The sequence below is a fragment of the Dermochelys coriacea genome, chromosome 1, assembly GCF_009764565.3.
Source record: "Dermochelys coriacea isolate rDerCor1 chromosome 1, rDerCor1.pri.v4, whole genome shotgun sequence".
NCBI classification, from domain to species: Eukaryota; Metazoa; Chordata; order Testudines; family Dermochelyidae; genus Dermochelys; species Dermochelys coriacea.
Genome location: NC_050068.2, coordinates 140,191,799 through 140,213,394, shown reverse-complemented (window position 1 = coordinate 140,213,394; position 21,596 = coordinate 140,191,799). Strand labels below are relative to the sequence as shown.

At 43.0% G+C, this 21,596-nt stretch overlaps 1 protein-coding gene across 1 annotated transcript; it reads left to right on the top strand.

The window, feature by feature from the left end:
• Positions 1 to 1,329: 1,329 nt before the first annotated feature.
• Positions 1,330 to 20,365, top strand: EIF1AX (eukaryotic translation initiation factor 1A X-linked). Its single transcript, XM_038388237.2, has 7 exons — positions 1,330 to 1,605; positions 3,663 to 3,746; positions 6,961 to 7,064; positions 15,878 to 15,928; positions 17,601 to 17,682; positions 17,798 to 17,889; positions 19,226 to 20,365. The coding sequence occupies exons 1-7, from the start codon at positions 1,590 to 1,592 to the stop codon at positions 19,229 to 19,231; spliced, it is 435 nt and encodes a 144-aa protein (XP_038244165.1). The 5' UTR covers positions 1,330 to 1,589; the 3' UTR covers positions 19,232 to 20,365.
• The last annotated feature ends 1,231 nt before the right edge of the window (positions 20,366 to 21,596 follow it).

Below are 21,596 nucleotides of genomic sequence, written 5' to 3'. Positions count from 1 at the left end.
CCATAAATATTTCTCACTAAATGCTTTTAAACCAATATCCAAGAAAATGAAATGACCCCTTTACTACACTGAATGACCTGAATTCTCACTTATATTAAGATCTTTTTATACCACACTAGCAGCATAAAGGAGCCTTTCCCTGACAGTTTATCTAGTCTATCAATCTACCAGCTAAATGGAATGTAATAAATTAGGCCCAATCCTTCAAAGATTTAAACTTGTCTTAATGTATGTAATGTATGTAACTTAATTCACACAAATCGAGGGGATTATGCATTTGAAAAAAAGTTACCTGTACATAATTCTTTGTAGGATCATGGATTTATATTTTAAGCAGAAGGGAAAAGGAAGGCCACAGTTTAGAGCTGAGTGCTAGGAGTTAGGAGCATATGTGTTTCAGTGGGTGGATGGGCTGGATCTGCTGCCATTTTTTTCCATTTGCCACCCAGGGTACTTTCCATTTTAGCATTGGGTACTGCAGCTCCCATAATTTTACTTGAAATATGAATTTCAGTTGGTTGGTGCTGGGCAGTCATGATTACTGATGACACTGCGGTTAACCGCAGGCGTTTAAAAAGTATGTCAGGCTAGGGTTACCATATGTCCAGGTTTTCCCAGACATAACCTCATTTTTGGTCCACCAATCTCCACCTGGGCAAACTTTTAAAATATTGGCAGCTGTCTGGGATTTTTCTTCTGTGGGGGGCTTACAGCCGGAGCCGCAGCCTCTCCATGCAGGGGTTGACAGGTGGAGTTGCAGCCTCCCTGCCACACCTACCCCTCCAGCTTCCTCCTTCCCCATCCTGCTCCCCTAACAGTGTCCTCTTTTGGGGAACCTGAAGTGTGGTTACTCTATGCCAGGACCCTCCCAAAAATAAGATTAGCTAAAAATCATGAGATGGCAACAAACGAATCAATGGCACATGGCTTGCGTTTGCCTTCTGGGGTCTGAGCCTTGTAGGTACACGGCTGGCCTCGCATTTTCCAGCTTTCCAGCCCAGCCCAGCCCAGCCCAGGAGGAGGGCTAGACCCTCTTCTTTAAGGACAGGGCGGAATCTCACATTACAGTGGGACATTAAGAAAAACAGCAACTGTCGGGACTCGCACTAAGAAAATCCTGAGCGCGGGTGACACTGGACGCTGCCCAGCGGGCTGGGAACGGGGCTGGGACGCGCCAAGCAGCGCAGCTGGCCCCCGGCGCTCGTGCCCGGCTCTGCCGCCCGGACCCTCTCTCGAGCTCCCGTTCCCACGCAAGTCGCCCCACGCACGCGCATTTGGGACCGGGCGGGGCTTTTAGTAATGAGCAGTGAAAGCCGCCGGCGGCCAGGGGGCGCTGGAGCGCGAGCGGGCCCGCCCGCCCGCCGAGAGCCGCAGCCTCGGTTGCCTGCTGCGGTCGCTATCGCAGCTGCGTAAAGAGCTGCCTGTCGCGTGACGCTCCAATCCCAACGGCCGCCACGAGAGACGAATCGCTGCTCGTGCGCCGCACGCAGGAACCCTCCGCCCGACCGGGAGCAGCAGCAGCAGCAGCAGCAGCAGCGCGCGGACACCCGCCCCGCCCCCACCCCGCGCAGTGAGGAGCGGCCGGCGCCATGCCCAAGAATAAAGGTGAGGCCTCCCCTCCCCTCCCCTCCCCTCCTGCGCGCGCGGGCCTGAGGCCCGGCCTGGGCCGGAGCGGCGCCGGGAGCCTCGCCTCGCCTCGCGCGGCAGGCCGGGACCTGGGAGCGGGGCCTGAGCTCGGTGGGCGGCGGCTCTAGGAGAGGGGCCGCGGGGCTCCCGAGGGGAGCGGGGCTGGCGCTCGCCGCACGTGGGGGATCCGGGCAGGGCGGTCGCAGCCGTTGCGGCGCGGCCTGGCCTTCCTGCCGCGGGCGGGCTCCCGCGTAGCCCCGCCTTAGCGAGCCCTGCCTGGAGCGCCGGCCCCGGGTCGCCGGCCCCTTCCCCCCCGGGCGCCAAGGAGCCTGGCCGGGAACGCGGGTTCACGCTCCGCGCAGCCACTGCCCCGCGGCGACCCCGCTGGCTGAGCCGGGGTCCCTCCCGCCGGGGCTCGGCGTGCGCGGAGTGTGCGACGGGGGGCGCTCAATGAGCGCCGGCCCTGGCAGGAAGGGCGCGGGCTGCGGGGCGGTAGGAAACCGCTTGAGTGGTGAAGAAAAAGACTCGTGGGGCGAGAAGCGGCCTTGGACTCCGGGGGTAAGTTCGTTCCCCTTCCCCTGTGTGGCAAAATTCAACCAGCCTTTAAGTGTCGGCTGTGCTATGCCCGGCTCCCTGGCAGTCGTATTTGTTCTTGTAGTACATACAGCTCTTCCCAGGGGCACCAGCAGCCGGCGTTCCCATGTGTTAGAAACCTTAACAGGTGACACCCCCCCCCTCCGTTTTTTCCCTGTGCTGTCGTGATAGAGGAAAGGAGAGAAAGGAAACAGCTACTTTTGGGGGGGCAGGGCTTACAAAAACTGCAAGGTGTTCTTGCTGATTTTTTAACAAGAAAACTAATCCTCTTGCCAGAAGCTTGTTGAAATGCTGCTGTTTAAAAGGAAAGCATCGTTTTGAAAATCGCATGTTCCCCTGGATATTTGCACCTACTATTGCTACAAGAAAGTCCCTAAAATTATTTTTTTTCAGTTGTTTGTCTCTTGAATTTTCTTTTGTGTAGTCGCTTTCATGTTTTTGTTGGTAGTATGTTGCACTTTCTGTCTTCATTATTTGCATAATGACATCACTCAGGGATTTGGGGTGGGGAGCTCGCATGGATGTTTCCCCAGTCCTTGCAAGAGTGTGTTCTCCAGTAGCAGCAGAAACGGAAGATTCATCACAGAGCCCCTTTGTAGTTGCTCTCTTTCCTGAACAGTCATGAAGGCTTATTAACCAAGGTTCACCAGAATGCAGTCCATTGCAGGTTCAGGGGTGATAGTGGAAAATACACTTTTGAAGGCTGCTGTTACCTGCATTTCAAAGTGAGTTTAAATAGTCAGTAGTTACCACTATTTGATCTTTTAATGGATCCCTTGTTTGACAATGGCAAAATAAGAACAAATATGAGGTAATTTGATAGTAAATATTGCCGAAATTGATCCAAAGAAACACCAAACACCTCCAGACTTTAAATATGATAGCATTCTATCATTGACGCAAGATTGAGGGGTGGGTGGTGCTTGAGAGATGTGATCCAGTTTCTTGTACATGTTCTTTTGTGGTGTGTGGCTCAGGAATTTATATGCACGTGAATTTCTTCTGTCTGTCTCTCATGGGATTTTTTTCTTGTATCCTCACTCTGCCACTTCAGCTCAGAATTAGGAAGGGTTAGAACAGAGATGAAACTGCTGCTGAAGAGAGTAGGTTTTTAAGTACTTGTAGCATATGATGGACTTCTAAGAGTTCAAAGGAATACTACTTTTCTCATCACATTTATGAGGAACATGAAAATTAAAATTTGTCTTTAGTGCTTTTGACTTTAGGCAGCCTCATCATCCTTTTTGAAAGAAACTTGAAATCATCGTGGTGTAGGGAGAAGCAAGATCAATTTTATCACTGGCGTAGATATACAGTAGTGCTTTAAAACTGCTTTTAGGTTTTCATAGGTCTAACAAATTATTGCTATTTCATCTTTCCAATACATGATTTTATATAGGTTTCTAAATTGCTTGTAATGATTTATTTTATTTTCAATTTAGGTAAGGGAGGTAAAAACCGACGACGAGGTAAGAATGAGAATGAATCGGAGAAGAGAGAATTAGTGTTCAAGGAGGATGGACAAGGTGAGATTTTGAATTGTAATTGTCACTATATATTTTCAGTCAAATATGGTAGCTACCATACTTTGAAGGTTTCCACACAAGGGATAATTGGGCTGTGTGTAGGTTTCATTTGAATGTTTGAAAAATACAAAATTACTTGATGTGATGGAATGGAGCATCTTCATTTTGGGAATATATTTAGCAAAAGGCAAATTGAATGGGAGTGAAGAGATATCCGCTTCAATTCCCATTTATTAATATCACTTAAGGAATAAGTTCAGTTCTTTGCTCCTCAAGCAGTTTGTGCTACTATGTACTAAAAAAAAAAGTTACATTTGGTTCATTCAGTGACATCACTGTGCTAGAGGGAGCAACATTCAACCATCCTCTGCCAGAGGCACTATGATGAATGACTGATAGGGAAACCCCTGAGATCATGAATGGGTAGAGGAGGAGTATAGTAAATTTTAAAATAGTGAGTATATCTGAGTGTTCACCTAGGAGTCAGCTAGCTAGTTGGCTTAGTAACCAAATGAAATTCAGGCAAAAGCTTTGCTTAAAATTTCTCTGATGGCTAAAACACAAATTGACCTAGAGTCTTGCAGCTCTTCTGATGTGCCTCCTTGACTTGCAACACTCACAGGCTTTTCAATTGCATCACATTGTGTGATAGTCATACTAAGAAAATTGATCTGATTTATTTTATGCACCTATCGGTCTATCAGCCACATATGAAAAGGAAAATAAGCCTCCCTAGGAAAATCTCCCCAACTCCAGAACAAACTCCATCCATCCAGTTGAACGCAGCTCTCCAGTGGTGATATTCTAATGTGTTAATCATCTGTACTCCATCTAACTCATGTTAAGGAAATATTTTGATGTAGTAGAGCAGTTGAAATACAACTTTTGGGAGTGGATTTTCCCTGGTGAGTATGGGTGTCTATGGCATTGATTTTTATGCTATTGTTAACATAATATCCCTCAAAGATAATCTTCTACATGTGAAATGATAGAGTATGTTTTCTTGAGTCTGTGATAGACTCCATTGTCCCGTCTATTCTTCGTAGCTTTAAGAAGCAGTGGAGATAAACTGGTTTGTTTACTGGTGGGTGGGAAACTTACCAAAAAAAAAAAAAAAAAAAAGCTAATGGGCCACTATGAATCATGTCATTTTCATGCAGCTGCTTATGTAAACTATGAGCAACAGCAGATGTAGGTCCCGAAGCTACACGTGGGAGAAGAGCACCCAACTGCAGTCTAAGGGTAGGACTGAAGTAGTTGCAACCAGCTTTTAGCATTGTCCGAGAGACTGGAAGTGTAGTCAAGTAGCAGAGGACCTTTCTGCCCCTGCCTTCCCAGGGGGAAAGGAGCTAGCATAAAATCCTTCTTCCTTCCAACAAGCAGAGGTGCTGGGGGCTTCGCATTTCTCAGTTGAAGGCTAATACGTATGAAAGAAGAGAGCTTTTCAGGGACAGCATCCTTGTAAGTACAGTAGGACCCCTGAAGATGGGATTCAGAATACACGAAAAAAGGGAGAAAATAATGCTGTGCTCTCCTGTCCCCAACTGATCTGCTTGTTTTGTGGTCTGTAGAGATGGAGGGGGATGGTGATGGATCCACCAACTGTTGTCATGTGTAAAATGAGCACACTTGATCTGTAAGTCAGAGATCATAAATGTAGGCACTTGTATATCATTTAAAAATATTCTGGGGAAAAAATAAAGCATACAAAAATGTTAGAGGGGTTCAGTATAGAAAACATCACTTTAAATACCAACAGTAACATAAAGACTTTTTAAAGCCTAGATTATGGCTAATTTAAGCTCATATCAATTCAAATTTGCACTTTTTCCAACAATAAAACTTGCTCATTTATAATATTCATAAAGTTTCAGTGATGAAAACAAAAAAATCTTGGGAACATTGTGATTTTTGGAGTATATCCGCACTGAAAATATTGGTCACCATGACAGGCAGTGGTCTCTCCTTACTAGTAGGCTAACTGTTGCCTACAAAAAATTTGACATCACAGCAAAGGAATTTTGAGAAGGGATCTGAAAGTGGAAAATGTGGCAGCTTTTCAGATGTTTACATGAAACACATCCCAAGCATGTGTGGCTACACAGGATAAAGTATAAAGGTGCTTCTTCAAAAGTTGAACAAGTGGTGATGAAGGCTAGCATAATGGACCAGTTAGAAGTGAGCATCAACAGCTTGATAATGAATGAGGTGTTAGGTAGAGTGGGGATTGACTATGAAGAGCCGTGAAAGTGAATACAAGCTGCTCTTGCATTTGACAAGACCAGAGAAAGATATTAAAGTAATCAAGACTTTGCCAGGGCTACACTGTTCATAGCCCACTGGCTGGGAGGGCTGCTGAACCTGTCTTTGGCATTATACCCCGGTGTTTCCTTCCATAGTCAGTGGAAGTGGGGCTGGGCTTGGCGCAAGGGACCTCCTTAGTGCCAGGAATTTCTTCAGCACCCCTGTTGTTGGTGCTACCTGTGTTACCAGGGCAGCTATCATTGCCCTCCGCTTGGGCACCATCAGTCATCTTGGTACTGCTGCTGACTTTGGGGTCAGCACTTCTTCTGGCACCGGAAATGATAGAGGCATATTTGGCACTGCTAATATAGTTTCCAGTGTCAGTACCAGTTGCCAATTCGTTCTCGGCTATGAATGAGTCAGACCAGTTGCTCCCATCCTCAAGGTTGGTTCCACCTTTATCCCCTGAAGCTCAGGACTCCTTGGCATCCAGGTCAGGATCTTCCTCATCTCGCTTTCCATTACCTGACGCACACTAAGGGGGCCGTTCATGGAGCACTGTGGGTGTCCGGATTGGCACTCTTCTTGCGGTCGGAACGGGGGGCCTCTGGCTGGAGCCAATTGGCCCCAGTGCCCTACCCATACAAGTGGCCTCCATAGAATCCCAGGGATGCTTCTTGGTCACCAAGGTCCCGTCCTCATCCATTCTAAGGCAAGATCACCAGGCAGGTCTGTGGTAGTGCCCAGGCACTATTGAACCTTCCCCTCGCAGAGCCTTCAGAGTATGCTTCTGGGGGCAAAGATTGTCTTTTTGATCTGTTTATACAGTGCCTCGTACAATGGGATCCTGGTCCATGACTAGGGATCCTTGGTGCAATACAAGAAAAAAATTTTTGTATTTATTTTACTAAAAATTTGTTGTCTGTTTAAAATTATGTAATTCAGCAACATTTTTGACTATCTTTTCCAGAGTATGCTCAGGTGATCAAGATGTTGGGCAATGGAAGATTGGAGGCATTATGTTTTGATGGTGTGAAGAGGTTATGTCATATCAGAGGGAAGCTAAGAAAAAAGGTAAGTCTAAATTGCTTACATGGAAAATAAATTAATGGCTGTTCTGCTTGGTATGTAATTTTCTGAAAATTGACATGGCTACATTTACTCTAAAATAAAGGGACACTTTAAAAAAATGTCCTTAATTACAGTACACCTCTACCCCGATACAACGCGGTCCTCGGGAAACAAAAAATCTCACCGTGTTATAGGTGAGACCACGTTATATCGAACTTGCTTTGGCCCCCCATTCCTTGTTCCCTGACAGTCCCCTCTAGCGACCCCTGCCCCTAATCACCCCCAGGACCTCACCCCCTACACAATGCCCCTGCTCCTTGTTCCCTCACTGCTCTGACCTCTATCCACACACCCCGCTCCCTAACAGGCACTCAGCAGCGGGAAGCGGAGCAACACGGCCCCAGCCCGATCCACTCCACCACCTCCCAGCTGCGGCACTCCGCTTCCCGCCGCTGATGAGTGCGAAGAGGTTGGGGAAAAGATGCCCCCCATACTCACCGGCGGCGGGAAGCAGAGTGACACAGCCTCAGCCCAGTCCACTTTCCTTGCCCTGGCCCCAGCCGTGTCGCTAGGGGTGGGTTGGGGAAAGGTCCTGCACTCGCCTGCAGCTGGAAGCGGAGCGCCATGGCTGGGAGCTGGCGGAATGGAGCTGTCTGGGGCTGGGCTGCTCCACTTCCACTGCTGCCAGTGAGTGCGGGAGTGGGAATCCCTTCCCCCGAGCGACACGGCTGGAGCCTGGGTGAGGGAAGTGGAGTGTGCTGTTCCCGGTGCCCCGCTAATTCCCCGGGCCACTCTGGAACTGCATGGCCCCCAAAAGTGCCCCCCCACACCTCCTGCCTCCCAGACCCTGGGGGTGGGGGGGAGCCCCTGACTGCCCCGAGACCCTCTGCCCCTTATCCATCCCCTCAGCCTTGGCACGGCACCCTTAACACCTGCTCAGAGCAGCGTGTAGGAGCTTTACCGCGTTGTATGCGAACCCACGTTATATCAGGGTAGAGGTGTACTAGCAGCTTTAGATTATTAAAATTGAAAATTTTAAAACTCGTATTTAGTTTTGTTCAGATTGTTAGCTACTTATACTTCTCTTGGCAAAGGCAGTGAAAGAAGTTTAAATCTTGCCCATAGTCACACTAACTTTCAGGTTCTTGGGGATGCAGATGTTTCAGAGCATGTTTTGCTTGTTTAAAAACTGTCCGTTTTTTATTTTATAGAAACATTTCTGTTGGATTTGGGTTTTATAGAACCCTGTACAAACTCTACATTTTTGTCTTGAGTGTAAGGTTACCGGGTAACAGTAACCTGGTGGATAGCATGATGGTAATTAAAATCAAGGCTAGCTTGCTGTAAAATCTGCATGCTTATTTGGATAGACTTGCAGATGCTGTACCTCAAGGAGATAGGTTTAGTCGTCCAAATTTGAGGTAATTTAACAAAGGTTTGCAAGATGCAGTCCCCCAGAAATCACAAGTGCAACAGGACAGGGGGCTCTGTTGCACACCTGATTGTTTTACAGGTAGCCTAGCATCAGAATAACAGGGCTGGCTCAAGGTGACATGCTGTGGCCGTTTGAGCCAAGCAAACCACATTGTCAGCTTTCTGACAACATATGTTGTGCACATTAGTTGCTCTTTGTTTACATTCTGAAGGTGCTCCATCTGGAAGATTATATTAAAATTAGGCAGTGCACAAACTATAAACATTTTAAAATGATACTCTAACCCCAAAAGGCAGACTTTTCTTGATCATTTTCCACCTGTGTTAAATGCTATGTCACGTTGGGGCCAGTGGTAGTTTATTAGTGGATGTATGGGATTACTTGGTGAAGAAGTTCCTCAGATGCCACGCTCAAGTAAGAAGCTGGGTTTAATTATCAGGGTGCTCTAAAATCCATATGCATAGGGAGATTGTTTGGAAAGCTGGTATGCCACAACAAGGGTTGGGGCAGATTTGCATGGGTTATTTCACGCCTCTGCAATGCTCTTATGCTGCAGAAGGTTGAGCAGAACCTCTTCCCTTTGCAGCAGTCCCTGAAACCAAGCGTGGAGTCTGGAGTTTCCTTTCCATTCCTCTTGCTGCATACAGCTCATAGATGTTACTCATAGTTAAAGCTGCAAATTGGTCACGGATTATGTGACTTTCAGGGACCTCCGTGACTTCTGTAGTGGCCAGTGCTGCGGCAGTCTCAGACCATTGCATGCGTCTCTCCCGCCCCCAGCAGGAGTTTGGTGGTGGGTGGGTGTGTGGTGGGGGGGGGGCCATGGGCTGGAGCAGTCTTGGGCCATTGTGTGCCTCTCCCCTGCCCGCAGCAGGGGTTTGGGTGTGGGAGGGGGGCTATGGGCTGGGGCGTGGGGGGCAGGGGGTGAGCTCTAGGCAGCATTTACCTCAGGGGACTCCCTGGAAGCAGGACACGTCTCTTGGCTCCTAGGTGGAGGCATGGACTGGCAGCTCTGCGTGCTGCCTCCACCCGTAGCTCCTGGCCAGTGGGAGCTGCGGAGCTGGCACTTGGGGCGGGGGCAGCATGCGGAATCCCCCCTGGCCGTGCATCAGCCTAGCAGCCAAGGGACATATCGCCACTTCCTGGGAGCTGCACAGAGCCAGGTAGAGAGGCTGCCAACCAAAGCACCTCCCCCCGGCGCAGCAGCAGGGCCACAGCCCCTGGGCCACGTTTTCCCCCTTTTTCTCTCCCCCCACCCCCCTGAGCACCCGCTGTGCGCACCCCCCAGCACCCTTGGGCTGCCCCAGAGCACCGAAGATTTAGTCGGATATATAGTACAAGTCATGGACTGGTCATGGGCTGTGAATTTTTGTTTACTGCCCAGGATCTGTCCATGACTTTTCCTAAAAATACCCATGACTAAAATGTAGACTTACTCACATTCCATCAGATACCATCCTTCCTCCCTCCATCCTTGGCACCTGTGGGTGCCAAGAGAAGGGCACAGCTGGTAGCTGAGTGGAAGCTGCCTTGTTTCTTTTCATAGGGATGCCCCCAATCATGCCCTCTTCACTACCACCACTTCCTATAGAGTCTCATATCCTTCTTTCAGAATAGCAGCCGTGTTAGTCTGTATTCGCAAAAAAGAAAAGGAGTACTTGTGGCACCTTAGAGACTAATAAATTTATTTGAGCATAAGCTTTCGTGAGCTACAGCTCACTTCATCTATGTTTCATACACCTGTGCTTAACCCTTCCATAACTAGGAAGCAGAGAATTAAGGTACTGAATTTAGATGGAATAAAGGGGCCAAAGGCATTAACACACTCCAGCATTGTCTAACGTTAAAAGTTCAGGACTTGGTGTACAGAAACCTTAGCCTTCTTAGCACTATGGCAAACACTATTACAAATCTTTTTAGCCATTTATTAACAATACAGAAAAGAAGGAAAAACAGTTAAAGCATTAGAAATGTAAAATATTGAGCAAGGCTTTCATTTTAACACCATTCCTTGCTTGTTTTCTCTTTAGCTGTAGACAGCCTTTAGAAGGAAAACCCCCATTTGTCAGTCTCTTAGATGGTCTCAAAGATGGTGGTATCTATCCTTTTGGTGAAAATAGGATAAGTCAGAGATGCTGCTGCTGCTGAAGTTTAATCTCAGAAGGAAAAGCCCCCTAGTTGACAATCTTAGATGCTATAAAAGATGGTAATAACAGTCATCCAGGTGGTGCTTGAGATTCAGCTGGAGCCTCTAGGGATGGCAATATCATCTTGGTCCCTCTATCTCTGGCCTGTTCTAGTTAAGACACTTCTCAGGTTCAAGATGATGAAGGCCTGAGGTCCCATGAAACAGTGGAGTTGGTATCTGATTGGTGAAGCTCGCTCGAGTAGCCTTTAGCTGTTTTTTGTCTGTTCTTTTGTTCCTTCATATTTTCCCCACATTTTCTTTTAAGGACCCAAGAAGGGAGTGATGGGTATAGTAGTCTATCCTGTCACTATTTCGTCCACCAACTAGGCCTAATATTTGACATACCAACTTTGACTCATTTTCCTTTAGTGTCATATCTCCTGTTTTTTAATGAGCATAATTTCAACACAGTCCTTGAATTATATCAGCTTGGCTTTTTTGTTTAGACTAATTCTGTTATTCTGTCTCCCTTTCGTACCTTTTCCCATCAACATATGTTGTTAGATTATTGAACATCTTACAACCTTTTACATACTACTTACACTTGAGCTTACAATTCAAGTAAATTTGTGGGCCCAACAGTGTACACTGCCCTGCAGTCTGAACTCTGAGTGATGCCCCAGCTTGACCCCACTAGCCATTATGGCACTGTGCTTCCAGATGATATGGAGCAATGTGGGTGTCCCAATTTTGGGGTTAACTGCACCTCTGCCTCATCCTTGGTCTGCTTAAGGGACGTCCAGTTAGGACTCAGGCCTCTGTCACCTCTCTATAGACAGGGACCCACATTCCTCTCCCTCCCAACCAGGCTGGAATTCTTCCTCAGCATCTGCAGTTTCTCTCTCAAGTTCTACAACAGTGAAGACCAGTCAGCCTGTGCAAAGCAAAATACACTTATTTTTAGGACAAAGGCATTAGAGAGAATATATCATAAAACAAAACATCTATACACATGTTAGGTTTACCGGAAATCCCCCATCTTCCACATGGTAAACCAAGTCCTTCAAACCCTTTCAGCAGGATTTGCTTTCTTGTTTACAATCTGTGAGTTGTCAGATCAAAAATGAGGCCAGTTCCTCAGCCAGTTCAGGCTTGCCTTTGATACTATAGGCTCATTCTTTGTCTCCTGGACTTCTTGAACCGGTTCTGAACCAGTATATGCAATTCACCCAAGGGGTGGTACTTCTCTACAGTTTTTCTGTTCCAGGTCTACAGTAATTACCCCCCACTGATTTTAGTTCTTAGATGAAGCTGGGTAACCTGCCAGTGTACAGTCTCTGGCTCATAAAGATACAGATAACATTTATAACGTTGGAACAATATTCTCACTGATATTGCATACATCAATAACACTTGTCACAGTGTGGATACAGCACATGGGTACACTAGGATGAACTGTCAGACCATGTCCTCACTAAGGCCAAAGTTGTGATCAGGGTGAGCTTAGTGAGCAGAAGCAGACTATGCCTGGTTAATACTCAACCATTTTACCTTATCTTCACAAACCACCAAATGCACCTCTTTTCATATCCTTCTAATCTGTGCCAGCTGCAAGTAATCCCTGAATCAGTCACTACAGCTACCCTAACATGGTGAAGAGTAGTTAGAGTTCATGCATGCAGCTGAGAATACAGTTCATAAAATAGCACACTCAGTCATTCCTCTTGTCTGTTTATTATAGGGTAGCACTGACTGTGAAACATACTTACAGTATATCCACAGTAGTCCTAGTCATCTCTGGGTGGGGCATCTCTGTGTACCTTAACTCTGTATTTCCGGGTTTCTGAGGTAAAGTTTAGGGGCATGAAACGTTCCGGGAAAGTCTAAGACCCTTGTGGTCAATGCTATCTCTGAATTAACAAAGATTTTGACCAGTGAATACAGAAGAGTTTTAGAGTTGATCAAACTGAGAATGTTGTTTTGTAGTCTGAAATTAGGAGGGCCAGTTTAGTAAAATGTTGACTGCCAATCAAGATGCTTATAAATAAAAGGCTTGAATCTCAGTTCAGCTCCATTTACACCCACTTTAAGGCTCCACACTACCAATGTAGTCTACAGTGTCCCATGCATCTGAAGAAGTGAGGTTTTTACTCATGAAAGCTTATGCTCAAATAAATCTGTTAGTCTTTAAGGTGCCACTGGACTCCTTGTTTTCATAGCATAACTGAGACTTAAGCCCAAAATCTCTGAAATTTTTCTTCAAATATATTGTGACAATCATATGAAGAAAGTAGTGCCACTTTCAGGCTGCTGATTTAAAGAAAACTTGAGTGGATTTGTTTTAACAGTGGGTGAATCAAGATAAATCAAGATATTTCTAGGCTACGAAACACAATCAGAACTTCATGTTGTGTTCTCAATTAAGTTGGGTGCAGGGGCTGGAAGTTGTGGAGACTTTCAGTTGTGGAAAAAGGCACCCCAGCACAATCCACTAAATTCATTGACACATTTTGAATATTAAAGTGGCTGTGTAGTGATTGCTTTTGTAACTCCACTCTATTCTCCTTAACTAATCTTAATCGTAGGACTGGAAGGAATCTCGAGAGGTCATCTAGTCCAGTACCTTGCACTCATGGCAGGACTAAGTATTATCTAGACCATCCCTAGACAGGTGTTTTTCTAACCTGCTCTTAAAAATCTCCCATGATGGAGATTCCACAGCCTCCCTAGGCAATTTATTCCAGTATTTAACCACCCTGGCAGTTAGGAAGTTTTTCCCAATGTCCAACTTAAACCACCCTTGCTGCAATTTAAAGCCATTGCTTCTTGTCCTATCCTCAGAGGTTAACAAGAACAATTTTTCTCCCCCCGCCTTGTAACAACCTTTTTTGTACTTGAAAACTGTTATGTCCCCCCTGAGTCTTCTCTTTTCCAGACTAAACCCAGTTTTTTCAGTCTTCCCTCATAGGTCATGTTTTCTAGATCTTTAATAATTTTTGTTGCTCTTTCTCCAAATTGTCCATTTCTTTCCTGAAATGTGGCACCCAGAACAATACTCCAGTTAAGGCCTAATCTGCATGGTGCAAGAATAACTTCTCATGTCTTGCTTACAACACTCCTGCTAATACATTCCAGAATGATGTTTGCCTTTTTTTGTAACGGTGTTACGCTGTTGACAGACATTTAACTTGTGATCTACTTTAACTCCCAGATCCCTTTCTGCAGTATTCCTTCCTAGGCAGTCATTTCCTATTTTGTATGTGTGCAACTGATTGTTCCATCCTAAGTGGGATACTTTGCATTTGTCCTTATTGAATTTCATCCTATTTACTTCTTACCATTTCTCCAGTTTTTCCAGATCATTTTGAATTTTATTCCTATCCTGCAAAGCACTTGCAACCCCTCCCAACTTGGTATGGTCTACAAACTTTATAAGTGTACTCTGTGCTATTATCTAAATCACTGATGAATATATTTAACAGAACCGATCCCTGTGAGACCTAACTTGATATGCCCTTCCAGCTTGACTGTGAACCACTGATAACTACTCTTTAGGAACGGTTTTCCAACCAGTTATGCACGTACGATAATGGTAACTTAAGGTTCCCCTGGTTGCCAGCCAGGCTTGCGGAGGAAAGTTAAGTACAGTAAAAACAAACAAAAAAAAAGAATTTACATTAACAGGCAAGATGTGATTAGTTGACTAAATTGTGTCTTTCATTTCATTAACACATCTAGATAAAGACGTAAAATCCAGTTCCTTGAATCTTTTTTTATGCTGTATGTTCTGTTTGGGAAAAATCCATTTAAGCAAGGAGCCTAACAAGTCCTACCACAAACACAAGTCTGTCTCTAGTATCTGCCCTGCAATAGATCTTACGAAGCTGTGTGGCTGATTTCTACATAGTCTGCATCCTTGTCTGCGTAAGTGATAGGAGATGCACCTTTCTCACTGAAGTTCTCTCCCTGTTACGGTACAAAAAAGCCTCCCATTCGCACCATGCATTACAGTAGTGGTTCTCAACCAGGGGTCCTAGGCTCCCTGGGGAGCCGCGAGCAGGTTTCAGGAGGGCTGCCAGGCAGAGCTAGCATTAGACTTGCTGGGGCCCAGGGTAGAAAGCCAATGCCCTGTTGCAGGGGGCTCTGAGCTCTACCTCCTGAGGCTGAAGCTGAAGCCCGGGCAATGTAGCTCTGCCGGGGCACCTGTGGCATGAGGCTCTAGGCAGTTGCTCTGCTTGGTACCCCCTAGCACCAGCCCTGGCTTTTACATGCAGAAAACTAGTTGTTATGATACAGGTGGGCCATGGAGTTTTGATAGCGTGTTGGGACAGGCCTCAGAAAGAGAGAGGTTGAGAACCCCTGCATTACAGGATGTCGGTAAGTATTTAGGATTCCAGTAAACTTAATTCATAAATATTTAATGCAATATCATATTTATACCAGTTACTACATTTATTTATTTGAATTGCAGTAGTGCTTAGAGGCTTCAAGTCGGGGATCCTTTACCCTGCTAGGCACTGTACAAATGCTTAATGAATGAGCTAAGCGTTAATTAAAGCTGAGTATAAGGAAAGACTCTTTCTTATTGCAGACCTCCAAAACAACATAAACCACTGGAATAATGCACAGTGAATAGTTGCTGAACAGTGAATAGTTCAACATATTTTTAATCTTCATTTCCTTTAATGTGAATTTGTCATCTTTGAAAAGTGACCTGCTCGTAGTATCTCTTTAATGAATAAAATAATTCAACTTTTAGAAAATCGCTTTAACATAGTCATTCACAGAAACAGTTCAGGTTAGAATTCTTGCGTTTTTCTTTTCTGCTTGTTTTCTTTCTCGCATTCACTTTACTGTGAAGTTTTACTTTTCTGTGCACAGACCCTTTGTGAAACTCGATCAATAAAACGGTTAGACTTCCTTTGGCCTAACCAAATTTAATGGTTTAGTAGCTATCCATAGGGCTGGAGACCTCTAAATCACTTGATTCCCTGTAGTGATGGAGTTCTGTAACATGCTTGGTCAACTATTACCCGCACCAGCAGTAGTTATGTAATGTAATATTGAAACCAAGTGTTAGGAAGTGGGGATGTCTTTGTCGTCTTGTTTAGGAAAAATAGTGTCTGCACTTTGTTTTAATATTTTAGTAGATCCTCAAGTATAGTGTTTGAACTTATTGCTGTTTAAATTGCAGATGGACAAATGTGGATTTGTAGAGGGGGTTTTCAACAAATGTTGTTTTCTGGCTTTCAGGTTTGGATAAATACATCTGATATTATATTGGTTGGCTTAAGAGACTACCAGGTAAATATTCTTCTTGATTTAGCACTTGTATGTGTTATAGTGCATAGCATGGTTTATGGCTTAAATGGCACTAAAAGTCTGCTAAAGAGCTTTGTGCAAATAATTTCTATTTAACTGGCACTTAGTATGTGTTTAACTGTATCATGTTAAATGTTTCATATTTGGTTATTTTTATATTTGTAATACAAGGCAAATTCCATCATGGGTAAGTGGACCAGTTTTCATCCAAATTGCATTGCTCCTTTAGACTGTGTGTGTGGAAAATGCCCTATGGCATCAGAATGCCTCTGACCTTTTCAGAAATTGCTGCTTGGTGAGCTGCTCCTGTGCATTTCACTGCAAATGGAGCAAAGTGCTCCAGTAGACTGGTATGGTCACATCCGTCACAGTTCACTGTAACTGCCTCTGTATTTCTCCCTTTATGGTCCAGCAAGGGCTCCCACTGTTAGGCTTCTGGCTGCTTTCTCTCACTTTCTTGGGTGGAGACCTGGCCCTCACTCTCCAGGCTGCACTCTCCTGGCCCTCACTCCCCTGACTACAATGTGATATTTCCAGCAAATCAGACTGCCTAAACAGGCCCCAGAATTTTGTTTTAAGTTCATAATAGTTTTAGCGCAAAACCACCACACACAGGGATAGTCTTTCCTTTACACATCTTGGGCCTTTACTCTTCAGGTTCTGGGAACAAGAACTCAGTAGACAATGGTCCCCTCAGGGTGTAGCTTCAAAAGACTGGGCTTTTTCATAATCAAAGATGAGAATTTGCTTTCATTTCCCCTTTGAGATTCCTCAGGCAAACCACTTTACATTTTTTGGCCAAAAGTCCATTTTTCTGTGGCCCATTGTTCAGTATAGTTCTTTGAAGTTCATAACATTCCCAGGGCTCACAACAGTACATAACCTTTGCATTTAATACAATGGACTCCAAAGACGCTTAGATTTAATTCAGTAAGGTTTGTCAAGGATATTGCAGAAAATTGCCATGTCTATCACACCTGCCATTTCACTCAGATAAATGTATTCTTTGATCCTTTGCTGTTTGAAGAATCCTGCCTTAATCTGTCACTGAATCCAGAGACTACATTAGTTTTTTCTTTAAAATGTGTGGCTCTAATAGTTTCCTATAGTAACTATGTTGAGTCCAGTGAATGGCAGTTGTATCAGACTTTTAATGGGCTGTTTTCATAACAAATATACGTTCAGTTAGTGCAGTGTGATATCTTCAATTATTGGAATGTGAATTTTGTTGCTAATGGAATTATGAAGAGAATTATATTTCTTCAAAATAGACTTTCAACAAATTAACAACCCATTAAGAAATATATTACACAGCTGCAGAGATAAAATTTTGACTGCTAATGCTAGCTAAAGTTTTAGCTTTGTGATATGACAAATGTAGATGTACCTTGAAAAACAGTTTAGAATGCTTAACAAAAATTGGACTTCAGGGAGGGAAGACTTATAATATTCTGTATAGTGGTTTTACCTCTTTCACTTGTAGTGACAAATTGAAGAAAAGTTGAGAACTAAGGATTTTGCAGGTGATTTCAGGACATAAGAATTGAAAAAGATTCAACTGTCCGACTAACAAACACCTTGATAGCCTGTCATTTTAGGAGGTGGAAACATTTCCACAATGCTGACTAATGCTGTCAAATGTTCTCTTACTTAGGATAATAAGGCTGATGTCATTCTAAAATACAATGCAGATGAAGCCAGAAGTCTGAAGGCATATGGGGAACTTCCAGAACACGGTAAGAATCTTTCAAGATCAGATAGGAAGTCAGTAGACATGAATGTGGTCAGTAGCCCACAGAGAATTGTCAGTTTTTAATATGTGCATTAACTTTTTTTTTAAACTCTATTTAGCTAAAATCAACGAAACAGACACATTTGGTCCTGGTGATGATGATGAAATTCAGTTTGATGATATTGGAGATGACGATGAGGACATTGATGATGTAAGTAATAAGAATGCTACATTTATATTTGAAGCACCAACTCTTGATAATACTGCTTTGTTTACTACTTAATTTAGGTTGCATAATGTATTAAAGCTTTGAAGTCTTTAACGAGTCTAGATATTATTTCTCAAAGGCTGTCCAGTGACTAAGTGATCCTGTCCTTGGAGTTACTGCACTTTTTGCAGACCTCTGCATAGTCATAGATGAAAGACTTGTAGGCTGTCATACAGTGAATATTGCTTCAGATTTTTAATAACAGAATTTCATACCTGTCAAAGTTTGATCTTTAACACTGTTTATGGGAGCTAGAAATAAATTACCACATTATGGTTGCAGGAATGTAGTCAACCTCACTAGTCACTATAGATGAATCAAGTTAATGTGACAATTTCAGAGCTCTAATGCAGTGGTTCTCAACCTTTTTTCATTTGTGGACCCCTAAAATATTTCAAATGGAGGTGGGAGACCCCTTTGAAAATCTTAAATGTAGTCAGCGGACCCCAGGATGAAAACCACTGCTCTAGTGGACAAGTCACCCTCAAAATGAACAATGACTCAGAATCCCATCCTGTCTCCTCAGGCAAATTCTGAAAACAGTGTGCCATATCTTATGAACATGGAGTTTTTAAGTGGGAGAAAATGTATTCTAAAGTGCAGCTGAGACTGGTTATTAATCATTTATAGAGTATAAGATGGGTACAGTACTGTAAATTAGGTGTAGCAGACAGAACAAGATTCCCTCCCAAAGGATAAGAGGGCAGAATAAAACAGTATGAAGAAACACTGTGAAGTGTTAGCATGCTTGTAGTTTCTCTTTAATCCAGTTACAGACTCGATGAGTAAAATGAGCACAAATTCAGTTAGTGTAAAAAAAGTTGTGATTTATATGCTGGAGCATCTTTGTAGTAGGAAGATTTAAACAGAAACAAGTTCATTCTGCCAGTGACTTCTTAAACTATATTTGTGTTTTGATTTGAAACTTTACCTCACAACTTGGATTATTTTTCTGTTTGTTTCTTCAGGAAAATCATAGCCCTGCCTGTTTGCATTTTACTGTTTACTCATTGCGATGATTTTACATTGATCATTAACTTCTCTGGAAGAGATGAGTTGGGAGGGTAGGGGCAAATGATTACGTACTCATTAACAAAAAATGGCAAAGGAAACTGGGGGCAAAAAAAAAAAGATTGTGAAATGAGTTGTGAATCTTCTGTTCTTTAAGATAAGAAGTTATTAAAATACATCTTAAAGGTAGAATTGTTTGTTTGCTCACATGGTCAAAATTATCTGTCTCACTGTGCTGTCTTTTTTTTTTTTCTCTCCCCACTTACAGATCTAAATTGAGTTAAGAGGTTTACATTCCAACTTTTTTCCTCCAGGGATTATTCTACATTGATATATTGGGTAAAATCCCTTTCTTTTAAGAAGACTGAAACATCAATGATGAGTGTAGCTTATTACATCAAATGAGAATTTATTTTCAGTGTTTGTTTTAAAGTATTTATATTTCTTTAGAAACATAATGCTGGATTATCTTAAAGGCTAAATGAAATGCCACAACTATTTTGTCTTCACAAATTAGAGCTCTTACATCTTGATGGAAGTGAAACAGAGTAATATCTGCTGTAAAAGTCTGCATTTTTGCCTCTTACACTTTCATCACTACATTTCCAGTTAAACTTGTATTTTGAAATAAAATTGTTTACCCTGTAATTATCATGGATTTTGATTAAATACCCTGTTCAGATTAGTGTCCAATCATACTATGCAGTGTCTTTCTGTATACCCCTTGCCTTGAAGTTAACTTGAAAAGATTTTGATAATCTAAAAGGAAGGCAGAAATCTGCATTCAAACTCCTAATGCATGGGTCTGCTTTTCATGTTTTAGTAGAATGCTGCTATTTTTATAATAGTTTTGATAATTAAGCACTCATTCTTTCAAAGATGTAAAGTTGCCACAATGGGAGAAAAAGTAAGCAGCATCTCAAATTTGCAGTTGTTTAAAACTGTTACATATGTTTGAATAGCTATTCTGTATTTGTAAATGCAGTATTATACTGTAGTTGCAGAAATTAAACACTGTGTGGCACCCAATTTAATGGACACATTGATACTAAACAATTACAGTTTTTATACTGAAACATGCATAAAATAGTTTTCCCTCAACAAAATAAATGCCTAACATGATGTGTTAAACATACGTAGAATATTTTTACATTATAGAAAATGTTACATTAAAAGTAGAGTTTTATTTTAATCTTAAGTTCCATACATTGTAAGGTACAACTTTGAAAAGGTTATGTAAACTTTGAATAACCAAATATAAATGAAAAATTAAATTAATGTCAAATTCTGCAAAATCTTTTTATCTAGAATTAACCAGTGAGACAAACTAATGGAAAGATTCTCTCCAGCTTCTGAATGGAAGAGTCGTAGCTAAAAAGTTGAATAAAGACTAACATATTCATGGAAATATTTTCACGTGCTAGCATTAGTTTGTGTCTTTTTTAATGATGTATTTTGAGTTTAACAGTTGAAAGCAGAATGGGGCTCTGGAGAATTTAATTTTCATTCTGTGCTGTGTAAAATTGATTTTTGACATTTGTATTCATTATATGGTCTGATAGGCATGATGTGAAGTGACTATAGCTTTAAAAATGCAGATTGGTCTCATTGCTTTAAACAAGATTTTCTGGACACTGTTGAATATTCAAACAAACTCCCTTAGAGTATGTAGCAAAAATGTAACTTTCTACTTTTTCTCCCCAGTGTACAATGTACTGTAGGTTTCCATTTCCCTTGTGTGGAGTTAGGAGTCACTACAGGGACTGAAAAATTTTCTTCGGTATTCAGTTTATTTGCAAAACTCGTTATATATTTAAATCTATAAAGAATTTTACAGTCCTACTGACTTTTGAAAAAAGAAAATATATATATGCATTACCCACACATTCTTCCTGCTCCATTGGTTTGGATCGGGTCTGTTGACTTTTGTAGTCCTTATATGCCTGAATTTCCAGCAATTCAGGATTTGATTTTTAATTAACAGTTTTGTAGAGCCTGTAGTGAGCAGGAATTCATAAACCATTTCCCCCTCTTCCCCTTTATCTTTTCCCCTGAGTGCCCAAACAGGATCTTGAACACCTCCTAACAGGATTGAGCTCTTAAAATTTAGCTGGAGGCATGGCACAGAAGGCTTTTACTACATCGGTCCTGTCTTTGCTTGTGCTGTTTTTTCCTAATACCAATTACCTGTGAATTGGCTGGGTGTCGCAACAGATAAAATGTGGGCATTAACTTTAAAATGCTAGAAGTATCCTTTGGAGACGATTCAGTCTCCATCCTGCCTGTCCACTTGCTGAAAGGACCAGTGTTAGGGAACCTGTACCTTTTGTTCAAATGTACTGTGACTGGGAGGAACGAGCCAAATTTTATACTGATTATCTTCATTTGTTTCAGGGAACTTTATTCATCATACCAATTTATTACCATCTGTATTTCAGTTTGGGTGCAGAACTGGGCCTGTCAGTCACTGGTAGCTGGCGAATGTCCTGCTTCCTGAAGTTCTGCCCGTTATGTGCACCCACAGTGGCAGATGGCACAGCCAGACCTCCCTGCTACAGAGATTTTTCTGAGGGAAAATTCCCGACTTCGTTTCAAATTTCTGACTAATGTTTTGGCTCAGCAAATTGGCTGTCAGATTC

Excerpts from the sequence above, each read along its gene's own strand:
- EIF1AX (XM_038388237.2), top strand. Across the intron at positions 3,747-6,960 it reads GTTCAAGGAGGATGGACAAG|AGTATGCTCAGGTGATCAAG; the intron begins GTGAGATTTTGA and ends TATCTTTTCCAG. Across the intron at positions 7,065-15,877 it reads GAGGGAAGCTAAGAAAAAAG|GTTTGGATAAATACATCTGA; the intron begins GTAAGTCTAAAT and ends TCTGGCTTTCAG.